At 37.2% G+C, this 25,625-nt stretch overlaps 1 protein-coding gene across 1 annotated transcript in view; it reads left to right on the top strand.

The window, feature by feature from the left end:
* SPIRE1 (spire type actin nucleation factor 1) overlaps positions 1-25,625 on the top strand; it is a gene marked incomplete at both ends in the record, with an annotated part of 125,301 nt that overhangs the window by 11,728 nt on the left and 87,948 nt on the right. Inside the window, one exon of the mRNA XM_082014809.1 lies at positions 1,793-1,827. Coding sequence (XP_081870935.1) covers positions 1,793-1,827 — 35 coding nt within the window. The remainder of the gene's footprint in view (positions 1-1,792; positions 1,828-25,625) is intronic.

Below are 25,625 nucleotides of genomic sequence, written 5' to 3'. Positions count from 1 at the left end.
ATCTTCACTACACTTCTGTCAATTAGTCTTATATCATCTTGTATCATGGAGGTACATTGTTTTGGTCATCTGACATTTGAGTTTCACAGAAATAGCCCCTGATATTCCTAAATCGTAGGTTTATTTCAAAAAAGTTCTCAGTAAATTTCTCCCATTTATAACTTATAACAGTCACATGAATGTTAACTTTTTAAACACAAAAAATGTCTCTTAAGTGGATCTTGAAGTGAATCGGTCAGAATCACCAGTCCTTTTGAAAAGATGATACGTGATGCAAAAGCTGCCTTTTTAAGTCACTCTTCTGTTCTTAATTTCAAAGTCAGACACCAGTGCTAAGCACTCTGCTTGCATTGGCAGCAGTTCAAAATGAAGGTAAACAACTTTCACTCTGTTAGGTGGATGTTCCCTATTCATCCAAGATGTGTTTAACCTTTAGTTTCAAAGGGAGGGTGGCCAGTTCAATATGAAAAATTAATCTTTTTCTAAGCGAGTGACTCTTCCTTAGTGCTGACAGTTTTGCATGCTGTTCAGATTTAATGTATGAAATCAGCACGATCGCTCCTCTGTGCCAACATTATGCTAACCAGTTGGTTGAGCTTCCTTGGGCTTGTCAGGCAATCTGATAAAACAGTCCTTCCAGTTATGGCTACAAATTGTAGGCTCTTCCTGACTACTGCAGTAAATCCTTTGGCTACACTGGGTGGTGTTCAGCAACCATCACCTGTAATGTGTGCTCTCAGTATATGCAGTCAAGCAGACACACTCCGTTCTAGTTTTTGAGTACATGGGGACTCAAAATCGTGTCATGCATTTCCTAGGGTGGCAGCCATCAGACCCAAAGTTGCAAATTTTAGACTAGTGTGGGTGCAATGCAGCCAAAAAGCAAAGAGAAAAAGAGTAAAATTCAATATATCTGTGTTTTGAAATTAAAGTTTTGGGTATCTCCCTTTTGAAATGGATGTATTTCTGTGGACTACTTGACTTTCTTGAATATAGTTTTTCCAACAGAAAGTCATCCTGTCAGAATTGCTTTACCCTACTTTGATATGAATTATTAATGTGAAATTATAACCTTGCTGCTTTTAGTGAAATGGTACCTTCCTAATATGCTGTGAAATTTCAGTCTTATTCTTCTGACAGTCTTTTTGTAAGCTGTCAAGCCACTTACAGTTTTATACCAAAGTGTTTTGTCTTTGAGAGAATTAAGCTTTCAATTTGATGAAACAATTCAGAAACTTGTTTTTTCTGTATTACTTTTGCATTATATTATATAAATTCCAGTGATGTTTCTGAATTCAGAGGAAATGCAAAAATTGACAAGAGTGACTTACAAAAATATTGCAGTAAAGTTTCAACTGTAATTTGCTTGAACTTCATGTTGTTGTTGAACTCTTTGATATCCCAGAAGATTCAGATGAAACAGAGAGCTTTCCCTGGTTTATGAATTAATGCTGTTTTTTTCTCTTGAAATAATTATTTGCTGCTGCTTAATTTAAGCCAACATGTTTTCATGTTTCCTCTATGGCCAAGCATCAGTCATACAATTTAAATAATGAAGCCAGGCATTAAAGACACATCTTTTTAAAAGGGAGTATTGTGAAGGATCTAAATAAAGAGAGCAAGGCCGTGTTAATTCCATGATGCATATATAATTGAAACATTATTGAAATGTGTGATTAAAGTAAGGCAAAGACTATTTGGCAATTACTAAAAAAAAAAAAAGTGACTAAAGTTTTTAGTTTTATTTGTCCATCACCTTTTACTTAATCTGAATTTTTTTTTTCAATTACAGATAAATCGGGCCGTTTACACTGCACAGAAATGGAGGTAAGAGAAGTATTTTGTGTTCTCTGCTAGTGCTGATTTAGCTCAGCTCTTTTTCATTAGCTTATAGAGTAAATATAGCACATTTATAGTGTGGAGTTATCATTGCAAAGTTGTACACTGAAGTGTGTATTGTATTTATGACTTTCATTAACAGCGGCATAAATGTGTCTTAACATGGGATATTTAGTCTTTCGTTCAGAAACAGAGGAAAGAAAGACTATGTGGTTTTCCAAAAATGAGGTTAGAAATATGTTATGCAGCCAATGTAATCTTGTTTGATACGGATTTCTTTAAAATATATATTTTTATCAGAATATTTTATTATAGATAAGAGAATTTATCCAACAGAAATTGTTATACTTATTTTAGAAAGGACTAGTAGGTCATGGAATAAATACTTAGTGTTTATGGAATGGCTTGGTGATTTTTGACAACCCAAGAATTTGGATGGAAGCAGAAAAGACAAGTGATCTCAGGGTTGTTTGTCCATCTAAAGACATCCTGATTTCAGATACTTTTAATATTTCCTGTAATTTATTGCTTGGTGATACTTTGGGGCCCAAGAAATATTGTTGTATGTCTTGCTGGGTTAGCAACAGAAACACAAATCCAGTTAAATCTGCTTGATTTACATCTTGACCATTATTTGACTCTGAATCTTTGATGCTAAGCTGTTACTAATGTTGTGAGAATGTTCAAACTATCATTTTGTCAGATTCATAGATTTAATCCAAGACTGAAAGGAAAATTAAGTAGACTGTCTTGTTGAACAAGATGTGGACTTGTAGTATAATTTTCATTATCATACAGAGCAAATAATATAGCCTACTCCTTAAATAAACTTTTCCAGCAATAAATACAATTTCTGTGTCCTTTGCAGGGCAGTTGTTTCTCACTGCCTTTGAACTTTCTTTGAAATGTAAAACTGAGTTTTTACTTCAACTGTTCCATCAGTACCTCAGGCTGAGCCTGGAGATGGGGCAAGTGCCTGCGTCTTAATTGATGGGTTGTCTGTTTTCTCATCAATAATATATATGAAGGTGACAAACGGCTGTTACTGAATGGTTTATACATACATAAACTGTGCTTGAAACTTCTGATTTAAAGACAAAATGAAAGGCCAGTTAATTCAACTACAAATGGTAAAATGCTAGGGCAATCCAGATTTTTGCAAGTATTAATAATAAAAAAAAAGGAAATGTCATTTCTGCAGGATACAGTGTAAAGAGTAATTCCTAACTGATGTAAGTACAGAAATTGGAAGTAGCCACATTTTGTTTCTTCGTGTGGTTCAGTTTAAGCAAATGCATTCTGGTTTTGTTTCAGCATTTGTAAAATCTCAGTTCATAAATCTAGTTCCTTATTTACAAATTATAATCTAGTGTGTCCTTTGCTTTGCATAGTAAATATTGTTTACTATTTTGCTTTGCATTTTTAGCGGAAGGTAATGAAAGGCCCTAGCACTAAAAATACAGATAATAATAAAGCTCTGTTAAAATACTTTTAACAAAACATAAATTATTTAATTTTGGGAAAGCAAAAGTGCTTTTGTTTCAAATGAAAATGTTTAGTGAGAGTCAGTTGGATATGGGAAAAGTGTTTTTAAATTTTGATCTTTTTAGAATATTTTTTGTTGATAGTTGGAAAGAAAAGCAGGTTAGAATTTCCCATGAGACAGAGGCTTCATTTTAAATTGTCTCTAATAAGCAGCACTGTGACGATTAGCATATAGACTCTTCTGTTTATCTTTGTCATTTTGAAGGAGGCTGTGAAGGAGTCAGTGGCTTTTTTCTCCTCCGTAATTGCTTTGGGGCTGCAGCTTTAGACGTGGAGTTGATGATGTTTGTGTTTTTCAGAACTATGAATGCAGCAGAGACAGCCCATCTCACTTTTTTGATTCCTGTGTAAAAGAGCGTGGCCTGATTGAATGTATTAGAATATGTGGGATATGTCTTAAAACCGTCACTAATGTCCATCATAACATTTCTGCAAAACATGTAAACTATCCTGAATTGGTACACCATTTATTTCAATCTAGCAATATGTGTGTTGTGTCAAGTTCAGAGTCCAGTTGCCATAGCCATAACGGGAAGACAGGAGTAAGGAATAAGGTGACCTTATTTAATCTGCATCTGCCTGTGACTCTGTTACGTACGTAACGATAGCGCTCCTTAGTCGTCTCAACCGAGGTGGTGAAGATTATGTAAAATATGCCAGTCCCATTTGTAAACATTTAGTACTCATATAGAAAGCATTCTGTGAATGCTGTGTGATTCATATGTAGGAGGGTTTAATTGCCATGTATTTGAAAAGACCCACCTAACTGAGCACAGGCCTGTTGTGTATGATTAACGTAGTTAACCAGTACGTATGCTAATATAAAGGTATACACAACCTCTCACATTTGCTTAAAAGCCAGGAATGAATTAAATAGCCTGTCCCAAACAATGGTGAATAAATTGTTCAACACCATTCAGCTCATGTCAAATCACAGAAGGAGTCAATTGTAGAAATGTTTTGAGGAGACTTAGTGTGCTCTATATGCAAATTCTGTTCATGACCTATCAGTTATATGTTTCTCTAATTATTAAAAATCTTAACACACAGCTCCATAGGCAAGTACTGTAATTTTCACTAAAATTGCTTTTTTAACCTTTTAATTTGGAACTTGAAATATTGACTGTATTTCAGCTAATAATTTAGGGAAAGAAATATATAGGTTATAAGGATCCTGTGTTCACTTTAGTACAAATAAGAATATATTTGTTAGTTCATTGTACTGATGCAAACAAAATCAACCACCTCATGCTGATGAAAATGAAAGCATGTATTTAATAGTACAGAATGTTAGTATTTCAAAAGAGGTGCCATAATTTCGCATTAAAAATAATGCCACACCTACCTTAAAGTGTGTTACGTGCTCAAAATTCAAACAGTGTAAAATGGGTGTATTTACCATATGCTAATATTTGGGATTAATTTTTTTATCCCTGTTGAGTGTAAATAAAAATAACATTCTGATTGAGGGGTAATTGCTGCAACAAACAGTCCTTGTCATGCACAGTGATAATCACTTCATTCTACTTCCTGAGCCTTAAACTTACGGTGACAAGGGAGAAGAAATGTCACTGCATGGAGGATAGGCAAAAATGTTTTATGAGAATCATTTCTCTTAGTAAAATATGTCTGAGTGTGAATTCTGTCAAAATAAGTTTTGATTATACATTGAAAAAATAAAATTCTGTGTGAATGCTTCCTTACAAATCTGGTAATTCCATGAGAGCTTTTGATTCCTTGTGCTGTTAAGAGAAGAATTAACAGGAACTCAGGATTGCCTTCTAGAAATTAAAGTAGAACCATGCATCTCTTCTTGTGAGCGTTAAGTCGTGCTTGAGCATTATGTGCGAGTTCTGATAAGTGAAGCACTCGTCCCGTGCTGATGGAATTATCTCAATAGAGAAGCTGCACGTCCAGCCTTTGAGGGACCTGTTATTTTAGATACCTGAAATCCCATTATGCTTGTTCATTGATGTGGTGGTTCTGTGGCAACCAGTCTGACCTCCTGATTTTCCTGATGTACTTCATAGTCACAAAGAAACAGTTTAACAGACAGTTGATTAAATAAACACACAAAAAAGTAGAATTTGGGTTTTGATCTTTTGTGTGTTGTAATGAGCTGCCTTTTCAAGAGGAGCTTTGTTTTTTGTAATTTGTGTAAGCGTTTACCGCACATCGGGAGGAGGTTGATCTTGGAGGAAAAGGGATTTCTGTTGTTTACTTGCTATAAGCTTGGCATATCACCCTTTTCATTCAGCAATTTCAATTTCATTAGGAGCAGACAGTGAATATTGGGCTGGGGAACTAATAATGTATTTGACTAAGCTGATTTAGTGATAGTCAAATCCTGCCATCTGTCCAGAGTCTTTAAGAGAATTCAGCTGTTCCTTGTGAAGGCTTGGTAATTTTGCAGTGTAGTATGATGTGCCTTTAATAATCTACACGCCCTAAAGTCACACAGGTTTTATGATGAAATCTTCATTACAGTGATGCCACCACTAAACCTTTCAATCAGCTGGGGAAGAGTCGAGAGACAGATTTCAGCCTTCGTCTTCTGACAGTTTCAGATAATGGCTGGTGGAACACTAGGTCTTGCAGTAACTTTGATCCCCCCAGGGAACATTTAGCCTGTAAAAAGCACAAATAGCAGAGTGTGAAGCATTAAGTTAGGCGGTGGTGGTTGGTTGTTTTGTTTTGTTTTTAAATCTCAAAGCACAAAAAATTCTCTATATAGTTAACCAGTGGTAACTACAAAATTACTCAGTCTTTTAATGAGATTAAATGTGAAAGTTTGCAAATGTAGTTTATATGACTCTGAAAGGGATCTCAGAGTTTTGGGAGAATAAGGTAATTTGTACAGGACTTTAGTTTCTGCAGAACCCTTTCTATAGAAATTCTTTTATATTGTGCTTGAGAAGATACCTATCATATCAGTGGCATGCTGTTGTATCTATGGTAGCGATCATATGTACTAACTGGTATGATAGCTATCGTATCAGTCAGCTTTAATGTGCTATTTTTTTAGTAGACCAGTGCCAGTGGACATGTTTTCCTGTCCATTTAGACGAAGAGAGTAATCTGATTGCTCGAACTGCAGGGAAAAATTAAGCTTTAGATGTTGTTTGCATGCTTACAATTTAATGGCCCTTTGTATTGCCCATCTTTGTTGTTATATATAATATAAAAGACAGCTTTAAAGTATCAGCATGAAACGAGAATGCTATGTTTTATACTTTTTTTTTCTTGGTTGTTATTGCAAATAAATTTTAAGCTACAGAAGTTGTAACTACATTTCTGGTCTGCTAAATCCCTCAAAGGCTTCTGAGATCATATGACTTTTTCTCTGAAGTCTGCTCATTTTCTGTTAGAGATGCTGTGTTTTCCTGCCTCTTTGCTAAGTACCAAATAGTTAATAGTAAAACCATAATGCAAATAAGGGGTATGCTTTCTGGGGATCAATAGAAAACAGATAAGAGTTCTTAGAGTGATTGCATGGAGGGAGCTCTTTGTTATTTCTTGGTGGATTTTGCCTAGGGCAATTCTGAAACTGAGGTAAAATACACCCCCGGAGTTCAGTAGTTTCAGGTTCAGTGGTAAGTTTGACCTGATAGTGTTGGCTTTTTGCTCTATGGGGAACAAAAACGAACCCAAACCTTCCATTCTTGAATAGCTGTATTCGCTCAGAAGTCCAACATACACAATGTAAAAAGTATGCAGAAGATTTACAGGTGATGAGAATAAAGTACCTAAAATGTAGATTAAATGACAGGCAAAAGCATGCAAAGAAGCTGAATCTCTGAAGATTTCCTGTTGTTTACAGCCATTCTTTCCTTACACCACTTCAATCCACATAGCACTTACACTTGCAGTGGTGAAGTTGGGAGTACTGAACAGATTTAGTGGGTGGTTTGGTTTTTGAGAAGCCAAGGGAAATCAGACTTTAGCACATTTTCTTTAGGAGAGCAAGGAGCACTTTGGTGGGCTCTTTAAATGTCTGAATGCAATATTGCATTCATTTTGTACAGCATTTTTCCTTCCAGATATTCTACTTCTGATACCATAGTTATGTCACTGCAGGACATGAGTAACTTTCTCTGACTGAAGTGGGTGTTAGTGGTGTCTTTATGAAGAACAAACATCGATTTATTTATTTACTTATTTATTTTGGTAAAATGTTATGGTCCTACTGATTAAATCACCTTGAGGGAGAAAATTGCTTAAATATACCTTTTGTTTTTCTGTGTGTGTTTTCCAAATTGATCTCTAATTTTTCTTACTTCCGTGTGGCTGGATTTAGTAGCTCGCTCTGACTCTAACATAAACCCCCTTGAATATCTAAGCAGCATTATTTCAACTATAACATGCATTACTGGATTAGGCTAATTTTAGCATAACTAAGATAACCTAATTGCTTGTTTATTAGTTTTGAATTTGGTCAGTGGTGAAAGAAAACAGGAACTCAGAGGAGCTAAACACTTAATTTCACTTCAGCGGTTCAGTTACCAGATACCGGTTTCCTAACTTACAATGTAAAAGCAAATGTTGTTTTAAATTTAACCATTAAGAAAATGAGGCAAGGATTGAAACATGGAACTGATAATATCAGTAAGTTTCCCTTCAAAATGTGAAGAGATTTAAAGTGAGATAGTTATTTATGAATGAGGTGAATCCAGCCTGCTCCCACCTATTTTGTTTAACAACACCTGTGCTCTTCTTTTTAGTGATAACTTATATTAACATGGAGTCATTCTAACATTCTTGCTTTGAATGTGCTTGTAAATACTGATATAGTTCATCTAAGCCATTCTTGTATGAAGTAGATCACACTTTGACATATAAATTCGTGTTAGCCACTTTACATGTGTAGAACCCCTGGCAATTTATAATTGGGGAAAATAAGGCTTTTTTTTAATGCAGCTTTGCTGACCTGATGCAGATGAACATGTGGAGTTTTTATGAACAAGTAGACAGTGTGATTGATCTTTGTTTAGCCTTTAATTTTTCTTGCCACCTTCTGCTATCTTGTCTCTCTGCTGGGAGCAAGAAGAGCTGCTGACCTCTGGTTGTGAATATGCAGAAGCTTCAGTTATTGCAAGAGAACGGAGGAGAAATGTGGTGTCCCCTCCCAGGATTTCCAAAGGTTACTCAGGGAAAACATTAAGAGTAAAGCTCAATTGGAATTTTAGTCAGATACGCACTTTCAGTAGGTTAATTACAGGGTCATGGTGGCCAGTTCAGAAATTCCTGGTAACACTGTCTTTGAGCATTCAAAAATCCTAAGGCTTATTTTTAGCATACAGTGAGATTAGAAGAAAACGAACTGTTGAAAAGAATATGGGGTTTTAGGTTAGTTTCTAGGTTTTGGTTAATAGACATTCAAATACTTCTGTTTTTTTTTGCAGTTCTATGACTAAATTTTTTTCCTTCACATGAACACTAACATGTAGCTTTTTATCTAAATCACTTGACCTGAGAAGTTGAGACGTTAAACACAGCAAGATTTGCAGTCAAGGCGTGAGAGTGTGCAGCACTGCGTGCTTGCTTTGGCAGCGAGGATACTGAATCTGTCTTGGGACTCACTGAGGCAAAAAGGAGTTTTTGTTAGTTTTGTACTTTCTTTTGTTTGACTTGACACAGTGCAAGTCATTTGAGCTTTTGTTCAGAAGTGAACTTTTTAGCAACTGGTAAGTTTCTGTGCTCCCCATGACCTACCAGTGTGAACATTTTCATCTTAAAGTGTTTAATTTTGTCTGCCACTTACATGTTTGTAATGTCAACCATGGGAAAACAAAGCAAGCTCCAAGAGCTCTCCTTAATGGTGTGAAGGAAAGACTCTAAAAGATGTTCAGTGCCGAACTCTTAGATTATCATTTTGTGTTGCTGTGCACAGTAGCATGTGAAGTAAAATACTTTTATTTCCCAAAAGAAAATACATAGGGTAAATTAAACATACCAGTAAAACAAAGGGGTGACTGAATTCTAAATGTGTATTTCATCATGTCCCTTTCTTCTATTAACCAGTAGTAATTATGAAGCACCTGTAATGCTTTTAGTACTTCACCCTCAGCAAGAAGTGAAGGTTAAATAATTAACTAGGACAAGGCAAGCTGTTCACACTTAGTAGATTAAGGTCTGCTTCAGTTAAGAAGGTGGGGGTATTCTGCTAAACTGACAGTTTTTCTCTTCTGCATATTTGTCCCTAAGCCTGAAACACCCTTGTCTGAGTTTCCTGTCACTGTTTCTCATCTGTATTGTACCTTCACTTCCAAGCCTCCCTCTCCTGTTTTCTTTCAAAATCTTTTGTAGTTCATTCATTAACTTCCTTTATTTCTGTTTTTCCCTAACCAAAAGGTTAATCATCTGCTTTTGTGGGTGTGTCTTACTGCCTCTGCCCAATATTTGATGACTCTCTATGTTGCAGAGATGACTCTCTGCTCCAAATGTGTTCTTTCACAGCTCTCTGCACTTCTGTTTGTTTCTGCTGTTCGTCCTCGTGGATGTTGTGCTGCTACCTGAATTCATTATTTCTCTGCTATGTATTTCTCATTGTGTCTTTATCTTTCTTTGTTATCTGGACTTGTGATATTAGCGTTATCTTTGACTCACACTCTTGCCTTTCTCCCAGATGCTTGCCAAATCGTTAATTGCCGTCTGCTAAAAGCACCCCTCTTCTCTGTTGCCAAGATGATAATTCAGGCTTTGTGGTTGGTTTTTGGGTTTTTTTTGTTGGGTTGTCTTGGCTAATGGCCTGCCACCTACTCCTTTCTTGGCAATGATGTAACATGTTTCATCAAAGTTTTTTGCAGACTGTTCTCTGTCTGCATCGTTGCTATATGTTGCTTTTCTCCTCACCTCTGGCCTGCATGTTCAGACTGTCTTCTTCCTACTATTTTAGGTCTGGAGCAGACACTCACTGCAAAGTAAACAAGTTGCTCCATCTGGTCCCTTCGTTTAGGAAGATGTGCCATTCCTTGTGCTATGCATTCTGTTTGCTTTGGAGCAAAGCTCTTACAAATGTTTCAGAGAACATAGTAGAGAAAAATGTGCATGTATTCTTCTAAACTATGTATTTCTAACTCCTCCATCATTTGGTCATTGATTGTGAATCAATACTTTCCTTTGAGTATACTTTGTAGCATGTCAGATTACATTTGTTTTTCTGATCATGTTGCTTGTGCTTAGATATTTGAGTATTTCACTTTTATTCTCAGAGTGAAAGCTCCATGCAATTCCTAGGTCTCCCACAAATACTTCATTTAGTTGGGCATGGAGAAAATAAATACAGTTGAAGCTGCATGGAAACAGTGAAGTAATTGTGGTCTCTGGTCCTTGGCCACCTTTTTGCCTTGTAATTTTCCAGAGGGCTGCTCTTGTTTATAACTCTTTGTATTGTTTGCTGTTGGAGTTTGCTTTAATCATAGAATGGTTTGGGTTGAAAGGAACCTTAAAGATCATCTAGTTCCAACCCCCCTGCCATAGGCAGGGACACCTTCCACTAGACCAGGTTTCTCAAAGCCCCATCCAGCCTGGCCTTGAACACTTCCAGGGATGGGACATCTGCAGCTTCTCTGGGCCACCTGTTCCAGTGCCTCACTGCCCTCATAGTGAAGAGTGTCTTCCTTATAGTTAATCTAAATCTACACTCTTTCAGTTTGAAGCCAGTACCCCTTGTCCTATCGCTACACACCCTTGTAAAAAGTCCCTCACCAGCTTTCTTGGAGGCTGCCTTCAGGTACTGGAAGGCTGCTGCAACTAGTAACTAAACCTACAACTAGCAAGGCATGCAGAAAATAGTTCTTTTCCCTTTTCTTCTTTCCTTTTTTTATCTGTCTATACACTAACAGAAATAATGTTATTAATGAACTTTGGCCAGATGTGTTCATAACATCCAGCATTACTTTTTTGTAATACTTTTAGCTTTCGTTGTCCAACTTAATGTACTTGAGGACTTCTGTTATGATTTTATTTAATAAACAAACTTTTTATTGTAATAAATTTTTCTTCAAAATTTTTTCTTTACTTTTGCCAGCTCTTAGTTAACTTTTTATGCAGATCTGGTAGACAGAGCTAGTGCTGAACCTGGGTTTCTTTATGCAGAATCTGGTGCTTTTATTACACAGTCTGAAGCACATTTGAACATCAACACTGTATGCTCATGGAGGCTCAGCTGCATGTTTATGCCTGTAACATTTAAAGCATTGGCACTAGGAGAATGTATTAGAATACAATTTGTTTTTCATGTTTCAGGCTCATCACTGGATGTTAAATAAAAAGTTAATCTGAAAAACTTGGGTAAGAATTGTTAAACAAGAGAAAGGGAGAAAAACATGCCATTGTGATGGAGAGTTTTACCACTTATTTAGAGGGATTATAGCAAAATTATTTTTCTATTTAAAGTACTTCATTCTCTTACAGAAGGAAAATATTTGTTTAAAAGTTAAGATCATTTTAATCCCTGGGCTCCAAACTTTCTGGACTGTTGTCTGCTTGCAACTTTCAGATTCTCCAGTTGATTTCGGTGTCTTGTTATGTTAGTTATATATGCAAATATGGTAGCAGACTTTACTGTTTGAAACCCAGACCATCAGTAAATGAGGTGTGTGATGAACTTGAGGTTCTATGAGTGGCCCCAGTGACTTAATTATATGGACACTAAAGTAGGCAAGGTGAATGTTTGGTGGGAGAAAAGAAACGCTGTTCTCATTTTAGAGAAAGAAAGAAAAATTAAAATGAAGGCATCAGGCAAATTGCCTCGTATGACATTTGGGATGCATGGCAGAGCCAGCATAGAATCTATCTTACTTAAAACTTAATCACCTTAAAAACCAAAAACCTTTCTTCAGATTTTAAATACTACCCGAAATAACAAACCTGTTAGTTTACTGCCAAGAAAATAGTAATTCCCTTGAGAGACACTTCATCAAGATACTAGGAATTTACTTTCAGGCTAGGCTATCCCTTATTTTTCCTGTATAGATTTCTTAAATACTTTAAAATTCTGTAGAAGTAGCAACCCATTCTCTTTCAAAATAAATCTCTTATCTTTCAAGGTTATACATGTAGATGTTGCCATGTTAGTACAAAAGCAGACTTTGCTTTCTATTGTTCATTTGCTGGCAGTAGCTAGACTGAGCTTTTTTCCTACACAGAAGACAAACTTACCCCTAAGTTTCTTGTATACATTTCAGACAGAGAAAACATTTCAAAACTAATGTAAAATGTTTTGGAAAAATCAAAATGAATAGTTTCATAGAAGAAAAAAGCAAACTTGAGGGGATTTGAAGTAGGCGTCATATTTAGGTATGAGAAAAGGGAAACTATTCCAGTAATAAGGGAAAGAAGCATCAAAATCTAATACAGAACAAGGAAACCTTTCTTTTCGGCAGCATTTGAAAAGGCAGTGAAACAAATGAGGTGTATTGTCATTAAAATGTGGATGAAATAATGTTTAGCTTCACAGTGTGGTAATACTCTAGTAATAAGTAGTAGGACAGAGAACTTGAAGAAAAAAAAAATCTGTGAGAAATGAGCAAGCTAGTGGTCCTAAAAATAGAATTTAATTTCGCAAAATCTGCTTCAGAGGACTGGTATCAGTTTTCAGCAGACGTATCATGAACGAAGATATAATCATTAAAACCAGCCTGAACCTCACTGTGGATTTACAGTGCAACACAGCGTTTTGGTATTCTTCTAGCATTTCAGATGTCATATTGAAACACGAAGTGTCAAATTAATGAGATTCCAAGCACTTTCCTGTCAGTGGCTCATCCTTTTGTTTTTGAAAAAAGGTGGCTTGTATATGCATGAAGGTCTTGGGTTTTCTATCTTCTGTCTGTGTGAATATCTAGATAGATGGGTTTTACCAGACAGTGGGCACTGCAGCAGATACATATACAGACTGTCTTGCATTTCCTATCTTGGCATGGAAACTTGAATGTTACGGATAAACGGGTGATTGTATTTGTATTTTTGTTGTGCATAACTAAAAGATACTGTTCACCAAAGGTGGCTGACTTTATGTGACATGGGGGCTTATAAAATGACTGTGAAACCAAGTTTTCAAAAAGCTTTCTGAATAGAAGACACAAAAGTGCTGATTGCTATGCTTTTTCCCTGTTTAATGGCTATAGGAACAAAGAACATCAGCTGCCTCATGCTTATTGGTAGTTACAACCTCTGTGGCTTTGATGCAGTGAAACTGAGAATTGTTAGACCTCGAAATAAAAAGCCCTTCTAATGTCAGTTGTACAGAAACCACGAAACAGAGTATTGTTTATCTCAAAAAATTACATTTTTATATTCCAAATCCCACATCCAAAACAACTACATGTGTAATTACATTTACACTGATCCGTAAATTTGAATGAGAAATGATACTTTGTTGCTCGGTGATACTTCCCGTGTTCTTTCAGGACCAGCATTATTGTGTACCACCAACACACATGACCAGACATTCTTAGAGCGTTCGTTCAAGCTGCTCTGCCGTGGCTCCCTGTGATGTGCAGAAGATCTAGTTAAAAGCATATCCACCCCCCTGAATCACCCAGCACAACAGGAGCTGTGTATTATGGACATGTTCTTTTCTGAATTTACTTTTTTTATGATTCATTCTGCTGGAATGACCTTAACTCGCTTCCACTGCTCTTTCACATCCCTTTCTCCCTTAAAATATTTTTTTCCTAATTACTTTACCTGTCACCTTTTAGTGCCAGACCTCTTTAGCTCCTCAGTGAATGAGGATCCCAGTCTGCCTTTTTTCTGCTTTTCTTTAAATTGCTAGCAGACAGCAATCTACCCCCTGAGAACAGCTTCCTCAAAGCATACTTCTTGTCATCCACCCACACTCTGAGTATCTCTGTTGCTCTGGAGAGATCTAGTAACTAAGCATAAAGTTATCAGTGGTTTCATGTCCACAAACAGAGGGAGCAAAGCCCACATCTGAATCCCTCCTTGTAAGAGTGATGGGTGGCTTTTTAGACAATGTTGGTCCCATTGGTGTTCCACACTAATTCCACTGTTGTCGCTGGTTTGACCTACTTCTGCTGTGGTCCTAAGGGCTGCAAATTGCAGGGGTCTTCAGCATCCTAGCGCAGGATTTCACCTGCAGATGTCACCATGGTATCCTGAGCAAAAAAAGTCTGAGCAAAAGAAACACATATGAATGGATACAGCAAGCGGTTGTCCTCAGCCACAAGTTCTGCTAAAGTCTGAGTTCGCTAAGCCTAGCAGCTGCTCCCATTGATAAAATCTCCAGCTACAGAGTCATGATCCTGAATGTACGGTTGACTCTTATGGATGTATTCCTCTTAATACCTTCTGTCTATCATATGTTCTTGGCATCAGACCTCGATGACTCTTTCTGCGTGGCATTGCATCCTCTTGACACTGAGGTGGAGGAATAACTGCCACAGTCCATTTTAGAGATGTAATTATTACACAGAGTCTCTGATTTCCTTAGCTTCTTCCATTACAGTGACTGACTTAAGAATGTCTTCCAGGATTTCTAGGGTCAAGAAAAACAGGCATTGTCCTTTTCCAGCCTGCAGAGAACACTGTTGGGTCATAAGATGCTAAACAACCTGATTCCTGTATCATGAGACACTGAATGATACAATATCCTATTGAATTTGTACCTTTGGCAACATATTTGCTGGTGTAACTTTTTATGAAGTTGGTCTTCCTGTTAACCGCAGCATTCTTTATGAGGAGACATTGAAGATCCTATACAGACAATTTACTTGTGTTTTCCTTCCGGATGCACAAAGTTTACGATCGTTTTTACTTGCTTTGAGTGTGAAAAATTGTCTTTTAACATTCACAGGTCTAAGCCCTTCATATTACCTGTCAGATTTTTGTGTCAGCTGTGGGGGTTGGCCATCCCTATTCAAATCCTTTTGATATGGTTAATGTGTTGTGCCAAGACTGATTTATATTAGCTGTGGTCATGCTGGCTTTGTTGATTTCCATTTATGTCATCAGAGCCTTAGCTGCATTAGAGTTAATGTTGGGAAGGTTTCCAGCACGGACTTGTTCAGCATGGCCACCAGGAGCTCTGTAACTTCATTAAGCTGTGTGGCATTGATGAAAACTCTGGCAACAATGCTGTTTGCTAAGAACTGTGTTAGACTCTGGATCCTTGCATGTATGAAGGCCTCTGCAATCTGTTCTTTACTGACTGTAAATTTGTAAGGCAGGGCTTGAAATTGGCCCAAGTTACAATGTTATTGAATGGTAGAGTATTATAGTTAGAAGGGACCTTTGAAGGGACCTCTGGTCATCTGGGGTGGACCAGTTGATCACCATGCTGAAGACAATGCTCACTTCAAGTTAAATGAGGTTTGTAAGGACCTTGTCCAGTCAAGTTTTGATTGTATCCAAGGTCGGAGATCCCGCAATCTCTCCAGGAAATCTACTTCTCTGTTTCACCACTCTCATTGTTAAGATCACCTATGCAGACAGACACCCAAACACAGAAAAAGAAATTCTTAGTAGGAGCTGTAGTTACTTGAAAATGTAATCCACAGGTATGGGTACATTCTTTCTGTCTTGTCTTTAATCTACTAGCGCTTGTTTTGAATTGCAGGTTGAGAAATACTGAGGGCATGGAGGTTAGTGCTCAGAGCAGAGCATTGGTGTGGCAGCACAACATGAAAGACAAAGGCATGAGCTCCTTCTCAGAGTACTGTTAAAGCCAGAAACAAATTTTCCAAACTGTAGCACCCTTCTGCACTGAACTTTGGGTTACAGATCCTGAGGAACTTGGATAACTGGTAATAAACCTCTTGTTCTTAGTGTCTGCATAACCTGCACGGCAAAAACCCCACATATGTGTTGTTTGTTTATATGCATTTATTTTTGTCATCGTGAAATAGCAGACAAAAAGAAGGTATAGTGGATATGTGGTGTTTCCTTTTAGCAGCGGAATTGTATTCTTTGGTTCGCACACATGTAAAACAACATCAGGAATTAGTGTGTTGCACAAGGAAAAAGTAAAGTGAGACTTGGTAGCTTTTTGTTAAGTTATGGTAAGCAGATGTGTGCTCATTCTGAATGTGTAAATATCTGGGGGAAAAAACAGTTTCCCTTTAAGTGAAATGATAATCTCAAGAGTCATAGAGCCTTGTGACTGATCACAAGTTTTAGAAGAGACTTCAAATCACTGAACCTAATGTTACATAAAGTTTGTCATTACTTAATGAGTTTTATGGATTGTAACATTTAAAATACTCAACGTATATTACCATAATGTAGCCAGTTTCAAATTTAATCAAATAATCTTGAAAAGACTGTTAGGCAACCATTGTCATTAGACAGTTGGATATATTTAATTTTCTGGTTTAGATTGTATCACTGTTTACTTGCAGTAAAATTGGTGATTATATGTTTTCCAGACGTATAAGACGACAGTTTTTACGTAAACTAAGAGCTCTTTGTGTATCCTGGATCTTTCCCACTTTGTTGTATGCATTCTTTTTCTTACGAGGTGGATGTCTCAAATTTAGACACATATTTGCCAGTGATTATTTGCATAGACTTTACATACTTGAAATTATTTTTGTACTTCTTATAGAAGGACAGCTGCTCAACAACAGGCAACATGTGTTATAAAACATTTGCCAATATATATGCCCATATAGATAATTCAGTTTTAAAATGAGAAGGCTTCAAGATAAGCAAAGATTTTTATGTATTTCCCAGATATTAGTAATGTTTTCTTAGCTGCTTATTTTGTTAAACCAACCTAAACATATGCTGTTTGGAGCACTTTGGTGATCTGTTTGCTCATGGTGCTCTAATGAAATAATTTATATAAAAAAGACCAAATCCATGTGTGTAAATCAATCCTTTTTATTGCTTCTCGAATGCTCTGAGTCAGGGTTATTTTAGCTGTGTATTTACTCGTCTGCATTATCCTCTCCAAGAATTTGATGGAAAGAAAGTTTGGTTGTTTTCCAGGTTCAGAGGAGAGACAGCGTCTAATGCATGGGAGTCTTGAAATATTTTAATAGCTTGAAACGCCCACACTGACCTCGCATACGGAGATGAGGTGTCAGAGACGGTGCAGGGAGGTTTCAGGGAGGAGGCAGAAGTGTTGCCTTGGCCACACAGACTATGGGCTGACTCACAGAATGTCACTGGGAGCGTAGGATGGTCAGATGGCTAGGAGGAATGCCATGATGTTGGCTAAAACGGTTTAGTTTCTTTCAAGAGAGTCAGAGGCCCATGCAAAGGACAAAGTACAGATGGGATGAGGATACTGCTGCTACAGCACCCGTGTGTGTGCTGGGGAGGCTTGTGCTACCCAAAATGAGTCTGCCAGTGCAGGAGTCACTGTAGTGTGATACCCAGGACTGATTTGTGGATATGAAAGTTGCATGCATGCTTGTTTTCAGTAATTCCTGCAATAGTTGTTGGTTCCTAAAAGAAATAGACCTTTCTTTTAAAGGAAGGTCTTGTTTATGTGATACTGTTGATGGATCTAATTGGTATTAGTTTCATAAACAATATCGTCTTAAAAAGGCTATTGTTCTCTCACACAAAACAATCAATGACTTTATTACAAGTATTTTCCAGAAGATTCACAAATATAGTAGACTTCATTTAATTAAAAAATGAACAACACGGGCTTGTTAGTAGGTCTCATGATCAGTTATGAAACAAGTGTAACGAGCAAATTGCCAAATCTTCTTCATTCAGGAGGATGAAGGTTTTTTTTCTTCCTGAAGAACATGACTAGTATTTTGTCTCATAGGTCAGGAAAACGCAAGATAAATATAGAGTTCAATGCAGCGCTCTCACAAGCTAACTTTCAAAGTCCGTATATATTTTGGTATCTTATGTTATGTCTGAACGCTGGATTGTCCTTAATCTTGACTTCAGACATCTGATTTTTCAGTAACGCTTTGTTTTCTGATAGTTGCCACATACTGTTTAATAGAAGGGTACACACTTTTCCCCCTAGTGTTTTGGGTACTGAAGCAAAGCCCGTGTGCACAGACCCCTGGTGGTGGTGGGCTGCCCTTGCCCAGGGCCAACTCTGCTGTGGTGCAGCTGTAGCCTTGGATCAGGCATCTGTCAGAGCTGTAAAGAGCCATGAGAAGCCTCGTTGCAGGCATTCCTCCTTTTTTTTCAGGACTGACATGGAAGCTAAGCCTGTGCATTTTGTCTCTTGAGCAACGCTGCAGCTCATCCTGTGCCCAGCCACGTCCCTCGCTGGTCCTGACCCACTGGCTTGGCTTCCTGGCCAAGCCTCAGACCTGCCTCGTCACCGTGCGACTTCTTTGGTGATCATGGACTGTGGCTGACCCTGCTTTCTGTCACCAAACCTACTCTGCTTTTCCTGTTTGGGTACCTGGGGCTGCGTCCCTGGTCAGTGAGGGCACTGCCCCTGCCTCTGTTGTGGTCACCCTCAGCTCCTGACTCTCCTTCCCTTCCGGAGGTGGCTGCCCTTGCTGCTTCCTCACGCAGTTTTCTTTGCTCGTTCAAAAACAGGGAAGCATGTTTCCTTTCTCTGATCACAGCATAAAAACAGTACAGAAAATAGAGACACACATGGATGCTGAACCCTGTAGGTGGGGATACACACACTTCTTTTCTCTCCCTGCAGCTGTGGCAGCCGACGCGTGCATGTGAGTACAGGTTTGCAGAACACAGAATACAAAGGTTTTTAAGTTTAAGTTATGAATGATCTGGAAAAGTCATTTAATGAGGCTTTAATGCCTCATCTATCCTGAGATTATCATAGTGTGATATCAAAGTAAATACCGAGGAGTTGTCCTGTGTTTGTCCTAGTGCATTACCATGCCCTAACTGCTGACAGGAGTCAGCATGCCCCAGTGTCTGAGAAATTCATTCCAGGTTTGTCGCAGTGTTTTACATCCGCATCCTCTCCCCAGCCAGTGGAGATGCCAAGATGACAGGGGCAACATCTGTAGAAGAGCCACCAAACCAGCCAGTGGCGTGACTGTGGCCTATCCATTTTTCCAGCTTCCCACCCTTGATGTCTGTTTTATGTGGCAGTGGTGAACAAGTCACAATATAATTTTAGATTATTACTGGGATCATTGTGCCTATTCGCTTGAAGGTCAGGGACTTGTTTGTGATTGAGAGAAATTCCTATGTGGAAAAACAAACATCTCAATTGTTTCATAGCAAATTATATTTGGAAAGAAATGTTCTCACTGAACTTCTGAGAAGAGAAATTATGATGTCTACTTACTTTATGAGTCAGAAAAGAGCAGGCTTAAACTCTCAGGCCAACAAAAAATAATACAATAAATACTATATCTCATCTAATATTGTAAGTGCCCCCCACTTACTTTCATTAGCAGTGTTAACATCATCACACAGTACTGCAAAAACAGTTTTAAAGCAAACATACCTTTTGTGTCCCCTCTTTCTCTGAAGAGAGGATAGTATAGGCAGAGAGAGAACTTCACTTACTGTAAACAGGAACAGTAAAAGCTGGTCCTTTCTAAGAATACATAATAAAGTCAATACTATGTCTTTTCTTCTCTTGCAACTGGGAGCTGTTTTCAAGGTACATCAGTTTTGTAACTTCAATAGCGTTAATGTATTAGTCAAAACTAGCCCTACTTTCATACCAAAGTTAATTTTGGACTCTACAGAACACAGAAGATCACCATTTGCCCATTTTCATTGCTCTCTAAAGAGGAATGATAACATACTTCACATATCTGTGGAGCTCTTAAGTTAGAAGTATTTATTAGATAGCTTTGCTTATGCTGTTATCAGAAACTGGCAAAGGAACAGAAAACTTTAAAAATATTCCTTTTCTAAATTACTAGGACAATATTTCTGAAAAACTCAGCAGAGAAGAGGACAGTTGTTATCTGAGCCATGTGGCTGCTCTATGAATAAAAGAATCATATGCGTTAAATGAAGAATCTTGTTATTTAGTTGTCTGGTTATATCTAACAAATCCTACAAAGTGAGCATCATATCATCATCTGATGCCACCTTTTTCACATCTTTCTGCCATTCTGGCTCCTCTAACTAGGTGCTCCTATTTTAAAAATACAGGAATTTCATTAAAAAAAGAACAGAAAATATCCATATTTTACATGAAAAATTTTTTTTAGTAAAGTATCTACAGATTGACTGCACACTGGCTGATGCTGTGAACCAGGGAGAGTGGCTGGAGTATGAATTTGCATACAGATATTTCTTTCGGAGCTGTGTTGCAAGAGGACCACTCTGTTCAGCATGACTGAGTCATTTCCTAATTGACGTGAGTGGGCAGAAATTCCCCAACCAATGAGTCGTAGTTGAGATTCTTCCATCTTGAACTGACTGATGTATTTGGGCTGTCTTCAAGGTTTAATGGAGCAGAGATTACAATGCCATTATAATGAGCCTGGAGCTTTTCCAGAAAGGAAATACTTAGAAAATTTTCAAATATATATATATAAAAATTTTTTAAAAAATGAAAATCTATGTATCTGCGATGTTGCCATCTATATAGTAATATCTAATATAGAAGGACCACCTTGGCTGGATAAATGTCTGTTATCTCAATTGGAAACATAACTTACTCTTGGCTCAACAGTTGCCTTGCAATGTAGCAGTTTCAGTGTTTGTGCAGGATTTTGGGCTCCAAGTCTTGCTGAAAGATTACGACAGCCGCAGTTTCCAAACGGAAAATACAAAATTTAATACTTGTAACCATAAGGAACACCTGGCTCTTTGTTTCAGCATGCCTGAGCTATTTCTGAATGCAGATAACCACAGCTCCATATGGGCAACACCACTGTAAACTAGTTTGCTTGCAGCGCTCAGCTAATGTGACAGATAGTTTTCTGGCGTGAGCTGTAGCTTGCTGGAAATTTTGGTGTTGTGCACAGTGTGGGTGTATACTTTGTACGCTCAAAGTCAGTGCAGAGTAGATGTGCTGAATTGCTGCTGAAAAGTGCTCTTTGGTAGCAAAACTGAATGTAGAGTCCTACATACTGCTCTTCTCTTATGTAGGGTATGACTGATGAGTCAAACTTATTATAGTTATGGGAGAGGATATTCAAGGTACTTGGACTCAGAAATATGAGGGAACAACTGATTTTTATTTTTCTAGCAAAATGCTTTTTTCTTTTTTTCATATCTTTTGATTATATTCTATGACTTTACCTGTTGCAACAGTTCCCCAATATGAGCAAGAAAAAATGTGACAAGTTGACTCACAATTTCATTGTTAAATAGTATTATTTCACAGTTACATAGTGTTGGTGGGCTATCCTATTGGGAAGCAATATCTTTATAAAAACTTCATACAATTATGTAAATGTACTTTCCAAATGGAGATTAGACAGAAGTCACTTTGCAATAGAAGTATTTATATGTGCCAACCTAACAGATGTGCCCAAAACTAATGTCATATCTTACAATCAAGTCAAAAATTGTCAGACCATGGATGACTGGTTGAAGCTTCTTTTTCTTCTGTTAGCAGCAGAACGTGAAAGTGGGAAATCTCACAAGACTGCAGGTCTTAACGTGAAATTCTGCAAGACAGATAAACTTCTAAGAGAACAATGCCATGCTATAAATATATTGCATCTGCCTTTTAGGAAGAATGGTGAAGATATTTTTTATGATACTGCCGTCTCATCAGAACAATAGAAATATTTTATTTCTTAGGTCTCATGACATCTTGCATACTCAGCACTGGAGTCTTTGGTGATTATAGCTGCCTGAAGCTGTATTAAGCACAGAATCATAAACATGTTAGATAGAAGGGACTTTTAGAAATATTGTATAATTCTCCCTTCTACGTGGAAGCAGAAAAACCATCACCTTTCACTCACTAGATGGTTTCTTCTTAGAAAAGTAGTTGTTTTGCTTGTTTATTCCTGTCAATTTGCTTGTTTATTCCTGTGCTGCTCCTCTTTGTTCTTGCTCTTCCTACCAAGAAAGAAGATTAATGCTCATAGTAACAAAAAAAACCAAAAAAAAAACCAACCACACCCCCCCCCAAACAAAAAAAACCCAAACCAACACCAACTATGAAGGCATATGAATCCTTATCTTTTGCTTTCTAGGTGGTGACGTTCATGCCTTTGTGTTAACGTAACACAATAGATCTACCACCTGTGCTGTAAATATTTTATCCTCTTGATAATATTTCCTGATTCTTTAAATCCTTTGGTTACAATAAAGGACTGCCTGATCTGTGTCTGAGGACAGGAGAGGTTTAATGTCAAAACTGTTTCTTGAATGCTTAATGATTCTTCAAGAATGGTGCGTTTCTTTTTTTTCTTTGTATTCTGCTTTTGTTTTGTATACTACATTAAGTAAATTGCTTGAAAGTCTGTGAATTTACTGCATGTGTTTGGAAGACATGGTGCGATAAGCTTGGTTTTTGTAATGGAGTATGTTTTGGCCTCGGTTAGTTAGATACTGAGGAAGTATTACAATGATACTAGCTAGTAATACTGCCCTTCTTGGGTAGGACTTGACTGGTGTTTAAAAAGAGCTTAATGTTTGGAGGAGCAAAAATGTTGATTGTGGGATAGTGTGAGTTTGTCTTTTTCTTCTTTTTCGTTTTCCTTCCTAGCACTTATAATATTGGTGTAAAATGTATATAGGGCTTGTATATCTTCAGCATCTCTAGGAAATCTGCAGCTGTTAAAAAGCAGAACTTATATAATGATTATTATGGGAATGATAAATCTGAAATGATGCAAAGCAGTAGTGTAAAATCCAAGGATTTGAAATTGGGTCAGGATTTAGAAAAACCTTTTTTTCCCATCAAAAATTCATGAGTTTGAATTCTTTCATTTTCTCCTTAAAGCCCCAGGCCTTTTAGAATTCCTAGGGTTTGACTTTCCTTTTTTTTATATACTTGAACTTTAAAGGCTAAAACCCCCATTTTAAAATGAAGAAGTAAAAATCCTTAAACTCTGTTGCACAACTCAGGAATTGGAACTGTAATGAACAGGCTAAATTAAATGAGTCTTTTGATGAAATTATGAGAACTGGTAACTAATATTTCCAGTGCAATTGGGAAGATGTCTCAAGACAGAACAGGTTTTAGTATAAATATGACTAGGTGGTTTTTCATTAACTGCTGCGCTACAGACCTTATCAGTTGTCTTAAATCAAGACCTGTATATTTTAAGGGGTTGTCTTTACATTTTCATTAAAAAGTTTTTGAGACAAATTTTATTGGACACCCAAGGAATGCATAGAACATGAGTTGTCTTACCACATTCATCTGATACAACTCTTACTGTCTTACATTGCATGTAGAAGAACTTTTTTTTTACTTTACTTTTACTTTCTGTGCCAAATAAAATATGCTATACCGTATTACTGGAAGTAAACATAATATTTACATAATATTTTAGAAAAAAAATGGGAGAAGATGTAGCCTTTTTGTGCTACAAAAACTGGCATAAAGAATACCAAAATAACAAGTGTCCTTGAATAGAGAATTGTGTGAAGAGTTATATCTTCGTAATGAAATCTTTCCTTCTTGGGGGTAAAATCAAAGTGTTTTTTGTGAACCACTTCTGGGTATGACCCATAAACAGAACCTTCGTCTGGCAAAGTCAGAATACATTGGCATAATTTCTGCTTTTAACAAATAACATTTTTGTGATGCTGGTACAGACTGGCTGTTCTGTTGGAAACAACTCAGGCCTTCCGTAATTACCAAGAAGAGAGAGTGACCTGGATTTTACAGTGTGACTCTACCTAATGTTTCAGAGAGTCAACTCTTTCAAATAGCTGCATTTCTGTGAGTTGATTAAAGTATTTAATTGTTCAGATGAGGAAAACCTTATCAAACTAGTCAATACTGATCTTTTTGATAAAGTATCTACATAACCCAGGAGTTCTTCTGAATATGCCAGAATCTTCCTAGATGTGTTCCCCATTATGTCCAATCTGTTCCTACTTTACTGTCCTTCAAATATGATATGGTGCCATCCTGTCTTCAGTTAAGTTGACTGTTTTCAAGTTGGTCTTCTTCCTGTTAAGATACAGGCTTGGAAACAAGATTGATGCATTTATGTTTGGTACTGCACAGCAGACAGCTAAATCAGGTGGCACAAAAGGAGTTACTACATCAGGAGTAGGTTCTGGCTCTTACAGGTTTTTAGTGACTTCTAGCTCTTTGGTATGTTTGGTTGCTTTCCCATATTATAATTCAGCACAATGTTTGGAAGTTTGTTTAGGTGGTCTTCAGTACATTGCTATCATTTGAACATATAAAATAATAGTAGAAAAAAATACAGAGGTTCAAGTAAGAGAACTGCTTGTATTTGTTATTAAAAAAAAAAGGGGGGGCCTTTTTATAGATAATGATTTTAACTCTATTTGATGTAAACTGTACTTTTAGGACTGTATAAGTTATCAAAATATAAATTATCTACATGAATTATGAATTGTCATGTGCAATTTTTTAATCAGTTTGTCAGGAAAATTCTTTGTCCTCTGTTAGTCAGACAAAACACCAATCTTGTAAACAGTTTTATTCCAAAATATCCATACGTAAACATGTAATGACTTTTGTATTTTCATTTAAATAACACATAACAATAGCATTGATTCCATAAAGAGATCATAATACTGCATGCATGTGCATGAACTCATGCCCACAGAAAGATGCCATCTTAAAAAAAGATAAAACCTAATATATACTGACAGCCTCTAAGACTTGGGTTTTAAGGGACAGCCTTTTTTTTTCATGTCATGTATATATATGATTATTAATCACTGTATTTCTATAAAAAGAAAATTCCTCATTTCTGTATTTGCTGCTGCTCACAAGTTAGCTTATGGCCATCAGCATGATTACTTTAAACCAAACACTCTTTCCATTGCAACTGCAACATTAAGATTTAAAGCTAAATGTTTGCCTAAAAATTTCCGAACATAACCCTTAGGTTGGAAGGGGCCTGTGGTCAACACTCAGTTCAGGCTAGGTAGCTCAAGGCTTTTTATCTGTTTGGGTTTTGAAAACCTCCAAGGACAGCAGTTCCACAACATCTCTGGACAGCCTGTTCCACGGCTTAGTTGTCCTCCAGGTGATTTTTTTTTCCCTTATAGCCTGTCTGAACCTCTCCTGTTTTGGTTTATGATTATTGTCTCTTGTTCCCACACTGTGCAATTCTGTGAAGAGCCTGGCTCTGTCTTCTCAGTGACCACCTTGCAGGTGTTGGCAGGCTGTGCTTAGTTCCCTCAAAATTTTCTGTTTTCCAGCCTTGAAGAAGGTGGTCCATCTGCCT

The sequence above is a fragment of the Phaethon aethereus genome (assembly GCF_964289735.1).
Source record: "Phaethon aethereus genome assembly, chromosome: 2".
Lineage (NCBI taxonomy): Eukaryota > Metazoa > Chordata > Aves > Phaethontiformes > Phaethontidae > Phaethon > Phaethon aethereus.
The sequence above is the reverse complement of the archived record's forward strand: the minus strand, read 5'-3'. Positions and strand labels throughout refer to the sequence as shown.